This window comes from Colobus angolensis, unplaced genomic scaffold (genome assembly GCF_000951035.1).
Source record: "Colobus angolensis palliatus isolate OR3802 unplaced genomic scaffold, Cang.pa_1.0 Scaffold66, whole genome shotgun sequence".
NCBI lineage: Eukaryota > Metazoa > Chordata > Mammalia > Primates > Cercopithecidae > Colobus > Colobus angolensis.
This window is the reverse complement of record NW_012120265.1, coordinates 2,708,885-2,716,764: the sequence shown is the minus strand read 5'-3', so window position 1 is coordinate 2,716,764 and position 7,880 is coordinate 2,708,885. Positions and strand designations below refer to the sequence as shown.

Sequence of the window (7,880 nt, the reverse complement as noted above, 5' to 3'; positions counted from 1 at the left end):
TCACCATGTTGGCCAGGCTGGTCTCGAACTCCTGACCTCAGGTGATCCACCCACCTCAGCCTCCCAAAGTGCTGGGATTACAGGCATGAGCCACCAAGCCCAGTCATAACAACATAATTTCTAAGTACTCAGAAAATGAGGTAACCCTCGGAGTGTGTCTGATGGGGAATGGATTTAGTGTGGCTCCCAAATCTGGAGGAAGACTGAGATCTGGAGGAGGAATTATGAAAGGAGGATGGGAACGGTAGTATTGTGAGCAGTGAGAGCAGCGTGAGGGAAGACCTAGCTGGTGACGGGAACTTGGGTAGTTATAGCTCCCACCAGGGGGATTCCAAAAAAGGGCCACGTCTCTTTCTAGCTCTGTGGTGCCTGACTGTCTGCACCTCCCTCCAGCAGGGCCCCCAGCCCCACATCCAGCACTTGCCCATCTTTTGGGTTGCTTGGCCTAAGGATGGAAGAAGCCATGGCTAGGTGTACTTTTCCCTTTTTAGGAATGGTGTCTTTTTATTGATAACTTCCCAACAGCATCTGTAAATATTGGGTACAAAAATATTCCATTAAACTCTTTCCCAAGGTGGCTCCGTTTGCTCCATGGAGGCCCTCAGAGAGGCCTGCTGGCCCCTCAGGTTCCACACCTCTATTCAGAGAAACACAGGCCTCAGCACGCTCAGGGCTGAATGGATGGCCAGCCTCCATCTCAAGACTTCTACCTATCTCAGAAACCTCTTTGAGATACCAAGGAGACAGTATTTGATACTTTTACGGAGCAAGGGGCAGGAAAAGCAGAATTAGTGGGTGCAGGGGTGGGCTGGGGTGAACTCAGAGGAGACCGTGCTTGTGCACCTCAAGGAGGTCCTGACCGGGGGTGGGGGACATATGGCTCTGGTCTCTGGGAACCTTTTAAGCATTCTTCAGAGCAGATGTCAGGCTCAGCTCTGGAAAAATTCCCGTGCCCAGCCCTGCAACTCCAGCCGGAATGGGCGTGCCGTGGCATGGCAGAGGAGTCTTGCAGAAGAGAGATGTTCTGAGGAAGGAAGGAGCCAGAATTAAAGACCCCCCAGGAATTCCACACCCCTCGGGAGAGAGCCCTGTTCCTCTAGGAGCCCTGGGTGACAGAACAAGGCAGGGTTACCCGCTGCCACCTTGTATGCCGCTGCCCTGAGACCCCTCAAGGCACCGGGCAGTAGGGCTATTCGCCCGTCGTCTCCTCATCATCTGTCTGGCTGCGGCCGTTGATGGCTGGGGAGCCAGACTGGACATGGGACAGGTCCTCGAAGCCAGGGCTCAGGGAGGGCGAGACAGTGTCGGGGCTAGTGTCACATGAGCCCGTGCTCTGTTCTGAGGTGGCGATGGTGGTCGTGGTGCTGGGTGGGATGGGGTCTTCATCCTCTTCCTCCAGGAAGGATGCCTCTGGGATATCTGGAGGAAGGAGGCCCAAGAGTTGGTTTTGTCACCTTGCCAAGCACTGTGATGTAGGATTTATTGTCCATGTGACCCATAATGGCTGCCCTCACCCCATGGGGGCATGACTTGGTCCTTTTTTTTTTTTTTGAGACAGAGTTTCGCTCTTGTTGCCCCAGCTAGAGTGCAATGGTGCAATCTCAGCTCACTGCACCTCTGCCTCCCGGGTTCAAGCAATTCTCCTGCCTCAGCCTCCCAAGTAGCTGGGACTACAGGTGCCTGTCACCACGCCCATCTAATTTTATATTTTTACTACAGACGGGGTTTCTCTATGTTGGTCAGGCTGGTATCGAATTCCTGACCTCAGGTGATCCACCTGCCTCGGCCTCCCAAAGTGTTGGGGTTATAGGCATGAGCCACCACGCCCGGCAGACTTGGACCATTTTTATTTTGTAGAGGAGGAAACTGACGTCCAGGCAGGGAAGAGCTCTCCCTTCAAGGTGAGGTGAGGAAGGGACACAAGCTCTGGGGTTGGGCCTATAGGAGCCGTGAGGGCGAGCCTGGCTCACTGCACTACCTGGGCTAGGTACATGACCTCCCCTTAGCCCGGCTCTCTGCTCTATAAACTGCTGTTGGAGGCCCTAGGATGGAGAGCCGTCGGCCTTTTCAACAGATGGGGTGAACCCAGGCTCAGCCTGCAGAGCCCTTTAAGGTAGTGGCAACATGGAGTGGTACCCCAGAGAACACACGAGCTCTCTAGCCAGATGGATGTGAACTCAAGTCCTGCCCCTCTGGGCCTCTGTTTCCCTCTCCATGAAACGGGGATACTCACAGTCCGCACCTCATGGGTGACTGTGGGTAACAGCCTGGTTCATAGGGGCTCATGATGCACACAGGGACAAGGATCATCATACTGCTTATCCACATTCCCTGTGCGGCCTCCCCACAGGGCACGGACTCCCGTCCTAGCGCCCGCTTTGTAGGCTGCCGAGAGGACCAGGCCAGCACCCTGCCCCTGCCCCCGCCCCAGGTTTCTCCAGACCCACTGCCCATTATAGCCTGGTCTCAGTATCAGGCCCTAAGGTGGCTTTCCAGAAGCCTGCCCTGGGCGGAGAGTGCTGACATGCTCGGGAGCAGGAGCCCTGCGTGGCACTTACGGCTGAAGGCCTCTGGGTGCTGCCTGGCCAGTTTCCCTTTCAGCGTCCTGCAGGGGAGAGAAGGCACATAGGGCTTAACCTGCTGAGCAGGCAGGCCAGGCCTTGTGCCGGTCACAGGCCCCTGCTGCCAGCTGAGGGCAAGGGGAGATGGGAGGGAGAACCCCCTCACTGTTCATCACCTCACATCCTCACTCTCTCTAGGTGCTCGGCCCAACAGCCACGGCCCTGACAGTCGCCCACCAGCTGGCCTCCAGCCCCAGGGTAGGCAACGACTCCCAACTAGTTAAGACTCTGGGTGCTCTGAGCCTAGGCACTGGCTGGGGGCTCCTCCTACAAGGCCCCTTCTTACATGTGGCCTCCTCTACTCTGATAAACTTTTTTTTTTTTTTTGAGACAGAATCTTGCTCTGGCACACAGGGTGGAGTACAGTGGTGCCATCTTGGCTCACTACAACCTCCACCTTCTGGATTCACATGATTCTCCTCCCTCAGCCTCCCGAGTACCTGGGATTACAGGCACATGCCACTATGCTCAGCGGATTTTTTGTATTTTTTTTTTTGAGACGGAGTCTCGTTCTGTCACCCAGGCTGGAGTGCAGTGGCCAGATCTCAGCTCACTGCAAGCTCCGCCTCCCGGGTCTAGGCCATTCTCCCGCCTCAGCCTCCCAAGTAGCTGGGACTACAGGCGCCTGCCACCTCGCCCGGCTAGTTTTTTGTATTTTTTAGTAGAGACGGGGTTTCACAGTGTTAGCCAGGATGGTCTCGATCTCCTGACCTCGTGATCCGCCCGTCTCGGCCTCCCAAAGTGCTGGGATTACAGGCTTGAGCCACCGCGCCCGGCCAATTTTTTGTATTTTTAATAGACAGGGTTTCATCACGTTGGCCAGGCTGGTCTCGAACTCCTGACCTCAGGTGATCCACCTGCGTCAGCCTCCCAAACTGCTAGAATTACAGGCATGTGCCACTGTGCCTGGCCATTCCTGCCTTTTCATTATGTGTCTAGCACTATGTTACCTTTTTTTTTTTTTTTAATATGAGACAGAGTCTCGCTGTGTCACCCAGGCTGGAGTGCAGTGGTGCAATCTCGGCTCACTGAAACGTCCACCTCCCAGGTTCACGCCATTCTCCTGCCTCAGGCTCCCGAGTAGATGGTCCTACAGGCACCCACCACCAAGCCCAGCTAATTTTTTGTATTTTTGGTAGAGACGGGGTTTCACCATGTTAGCCAGGATGGTCTCAATCTCTTGACCTTGTGATCTGCCCGCCTCAGCCTCCCAAAGTGCTAGGATTACAGGTGTGAGCCACCACGCTCAGCTGCACTATGTTATGTTTTTGAAGAATAAATAAACTGCAAGGCTGAGCGGGATGGCTCATGCCTATAATCCCTGCACTTTGGGAGGTTGAGGTGGATGGATCACCTGAGGCCAGGAGTTTGAGATGAGGCTGGCCAACATGGGGAAACCCTGTCTCTACTAAAAAAAATACAAAAATTACACAAAATACAAAAATTAGGCTCACACCTGTAATCCCACCACTTTAGGAGGCCAGGGCAGGTGGATTGCCGGAGCTCAGGAGTTTGAGACAAGCCTAGGCAACACGGTGAAACCTCGTCTTTACTAAAATACAAAAAATCAGCTGGGTGTGGCAGCATGCGCCTGTAGTCCCAGCTACTCAGGAGGCTGAAGCAGGAGAATCGCTTGAACCCGGGAGGCGGAGGTTGCAGTGAGCCGACATTGTATCACTGCACTCCAGCCTGGGCAACAGAGCAAGACTCCATCTCAAAAATAAAAAAACAACAACAACAAAAATTAGCTGGGCATGGTAGAGTATGCCCATAATCCCAGCTACTCAGGAGGCTGAAGCACAAAAATCGCTTGAATCTGGGAGGCAGAGGTTGCAGTAAGCCAAGATGACGCCACTGCACTCCAGCCGGGGCCACAGATCAAGACTCTGTCTTGATCAATTAATCAATCAGTAAATAAACTTACGTGAAGATTTTATCCCAAGGTTGGAATTGTCCCAGACACTTAAGTGCACAGCAAAGCCTTGTAAAACAAACAGAAATCTCCCCTTTATACTGGTATGTGAAGGAAACTGAGGCTTAGATGGGGAGGTGGAGGCAGAGGTCAGCTGGGGCCCTGGGGTGGGGCTGATCACCCACCTGATCCGGCGGAAGATGCTGTCCAGGTCCCGTTTCATCTCTACCAGGGTCCTTGTGTGGTGCAGGAAGCGCTCGCTCATCTGCTGCAGGCGGGCGCTGGACAGGTTGTTGAAGTTGAGCAGCATCTCATTGGTCTTCTCAAAGCGGTCCAGCCTGATGGTGGAGAGAGGGCATGAGCTGCCCAGCTTTGGGGCCCTGTCCAACCTGGCACAGCTGACTGTTCATGCCAAGCCCTTGCCTGCTTCACAACCTCTGCATGGGCTGTTCCTTTGTCCTACAGAGTTCTACCTACTCTTTAAGCCACCTAGCAAACTCCTATTCACCCTTCAAAACCCTGCTCAAGGGTGTCCTTCTCATGTAGCCTTGTCTACCTCTTCATTCAATCAGACTCTTTTTTTTTGAGATGGAGTCTTGCTCTATTGCCCAGGCTGGAGTACAGTAGAGTCCACTGGAAGCTCCGCCTCCTGGGTTTAGGCCATTCTCCTGTCTCAGCCTCCCGAGTAGCTGGGACTACAGGTGCCCGCCACCACACCTGGCTAATTTTTTTTTTTTTTTTTCAGTAGAGACGGGGTTTCACTGTGTTAGCCAGGATGGTCTCAATCTCCTGACCTCGTGATCTGCCCACCTCAGCCCCCCAAAGTGTTGGGATTACAGGCATGAGCCACTGCACCCGGCCCAATCAGACTCTTTTAACTCCACTAGCCCCAGGTTGTTCCTCTGGCCCAGCCCTGACACCATAGGGCCAGGAGGGTCTGTGTCTGGCTTTGTCTCCCCTCAGTCTGGAAGTTCCCCAGAGCCACATCTGAATCTGACTTAAAAAAACAGGAGACCAGCCAGGCACAGTGGCTTAAGCCTGCAATCCCAGCCCTTTGGGAGGCCGAGGCAGGCAGATCACGAGGTCAGGAGTTCAAGACTAGCCTGGCCAACATGGTGAAACCTGCCTCTACTGAAAATACAAAAATTAGCTGGGCATGGTGGCACATGCCTGTAATACCAGCTACTTGGAAGGTTGAGGCAGGAGACATCACTTGAACCCAGGAGGCAGAGGTTGCAGTGAGCCGAGATCGCGCCATTGCACTCCAGCCTGGGCAACAAGAGCGAAACTCTGTCTCAAAAACAAGAAACAAATAAACAAAAAACCCTGCCTATGGCCCCCTCTGGTCCTTCAACTCTCCCCACCCCAGGCCTCAGGACAGGAGCCCCTGCGGCCCCCGCCAAGCCGTCCGCAGCTGCAAAACCTCCTTAAAGCCCTGCTTCCCGTGCCAAGGCCTCGCCTCCAGGCCGGGAAGGAATTTACTTTGGAGCCAGTGACAGATTTGCTCATTTCCTTCATTTTATCACCAGTGTGGGCCCCGGGTAGGGGCGGGCAAGACAAGAATGTTGGCCAGCCCGTGGATTCCTTCCCACACTCATATCCCCCAGCCGCCACTCACATGTTCTTCTGGGCCAGGATGATGGCGTTGACATCATCTGTGTTCACCATGCTCAGGATGCGGCCGCAGAAGACCCTCGAGGCCGAGTCCGGGAGGTCCATCTCTTCCTCCTCCTCCGCTGCCTGAAACAGGCAAGAACAGAGTGGTCTGCACCAGTCACCAGGTGACGTGGGACCAAGAGGCCAGGCCGGGACCCCCACGTGCTGGAATCTAACCCAACCGTGGTGGTACCCTACAGTGGGGATGTGTGACTGTGGCTCAGTCATGCCACCTGAACCTCAGGTGTGCCAGCCCAGGAATTTGGAGGTATTGGGCAAACTAAGAGAGGTTGTATTTGTAAACTGTACCCAAGCACATTAGAATCCCATCACCTCCCACTTCCATGAGCCCAAGGCCACAGGCACCTCTCATCTGCACAGATCTGCCAGCTTCCTCCCTCATCCCCCATCACACACCTGCTGTCCTCACAAGCTGAACGTGTGTGGCTGCCACAGCAAATCACCACCACCTCAAATGTCTCCTCTCCCAAGAGGTCAGGGACCCCTATTCCGGTCACTCTTACCGCTTCTCTTACTACTTGACCTTGCTTTTTTATTTCTTTTTGATACGGAGTTCTATTCCTGTCTCCCAGGCTGGAGCGCAAAGGCGCGATCTCAGCTCACCGCAACCTCCGCCTCCCGGGTTCAAGCGATTCGCCTGCCTCACCCTCCCGAGTAGCTGGGATTACAGGTGCCTGCCATGATGCCTAGCTAATTTTTGTAGTTTTTAGTAGGGACGGGATTTCACCATGTTGGCCAGGCTGGTCTTGAACTCCTGACTTCAGGCGATCCACCCGCCTCAGCCTCCCAAACTGCTGGGATTACAGGCATGAGCCACTGCGCCCAGCCTACTTTACCTTGTTTTTGTTTGTTTGTTAAGAGACAGGGTCTCGCTATGCTGCCTAGGCAGCTCTTATTCCTAGGCTGACACGACCCTCTTGCCTTGGTCTCCCAAAGTGCTAGGATTACAGGCATGAGCCACCGCACCCAGCCACACTTTACCTTGATTTAATTGCTTCACTGGTTCACATCTTCATGAAATTATCCTAGTCATCAGCTAACCCATTTGCCTGTCACCCCCACAACAATGTCAGCTCCAAAAAAGCAGAGGTGGCCGGGTGTGGTGGCTCACGCCTGTAATCCTAGCACTCTGGGAGGCCGAGGCAGGTGGATCACCTGAGGTCAGGAGTTCAAGACCAGCCTGGCCAACATAGTGAAACCCCGTCTCTACTAAAAATATAAAAATTAGCCAGGCATGGTGGCAGGCACCTGTACTCCTAGCTACTTGGGAGCCTGAGGCAGGGGAATCGCTTGAACCCGGAATGCAGAGGTTGTGGTGAGCCAATATTGCGCCACTTCACTCCAGCCTGGGCAACAGACTCTGTCTCAAAAGAAAAGAAAAAAAAAAAAAAGGCAGAGGTGTGTCTGTAACCAAAGCCTGACCTGGAACCTGGTTCATAGCAAGGGGCTGCCAGAATGTCAGAATGTTGTTGTGGGGAAGGGCAACAGAACTTTTCAAACTCAGCTCTGACATGACGCTTTTTTAAATTTAATTTTATTTTTTTTTGAGACGGAGTCTCGCTCTGTTGCCCAGGTTGGAGTGCAGTGGTGCGATCTCGGCTCACTGCAAGCTCTGCCTCCTGGGTTCACGCCATTCTCCTGCCTCAGCCTCCCGAGTAGCTGGGACTACA

The 7,880-nt window shown here is 53.9% G+C and overlaps 1 protein-coding gene across 8 annotated transcripts in view; it reads right to left on the bottom strand.

The window, feature by feature from the left end:
- Positions 1-474: 474 nt before the first annotated feature.
- The window catches only part of KXD1 (KxDL motif containing 1), a 9,881-nt gene continuing 2,475 nt past the window's right edge, over positions 475-7,880 (bottom strand). For 4 of the 8 annotated variants that reach the window (XM_011925809.1, XM_011925810.1, XM_011925811.1 and 1 more), the window contains exons 2-5: positions 6,152-6,273; positions 4,719-4,871; positions 2,559-2,605; positions 475-1,419 (exon numbers count right to left, since the gene is read on the bottom strand). In XM_011925809.1, coding sequence (XP_011781199.1) covers positions 1,190-1,419; positions 2,559-2,605; positions 4,719-4,871; positions 6,152-6,252 — 531 coding nt within the window. In that variant the 5' untranslated portion in view covers positions 6,253-6,273 and the 3' untranslated portion in view covers positions 475-1,189. Of the gene's footprint in view, positions 1,420-2,558; positions 2,606-4,545; positions 4,603-4,718; positions 4,872-6,151; positions 7,370-7,880 lie in introns of those variants that run through there. The other 4 variants (XR_001000017.1, XM_011925807.1, XM_011925805.1 and 1 more) reach the window with 4 other exon arrangements.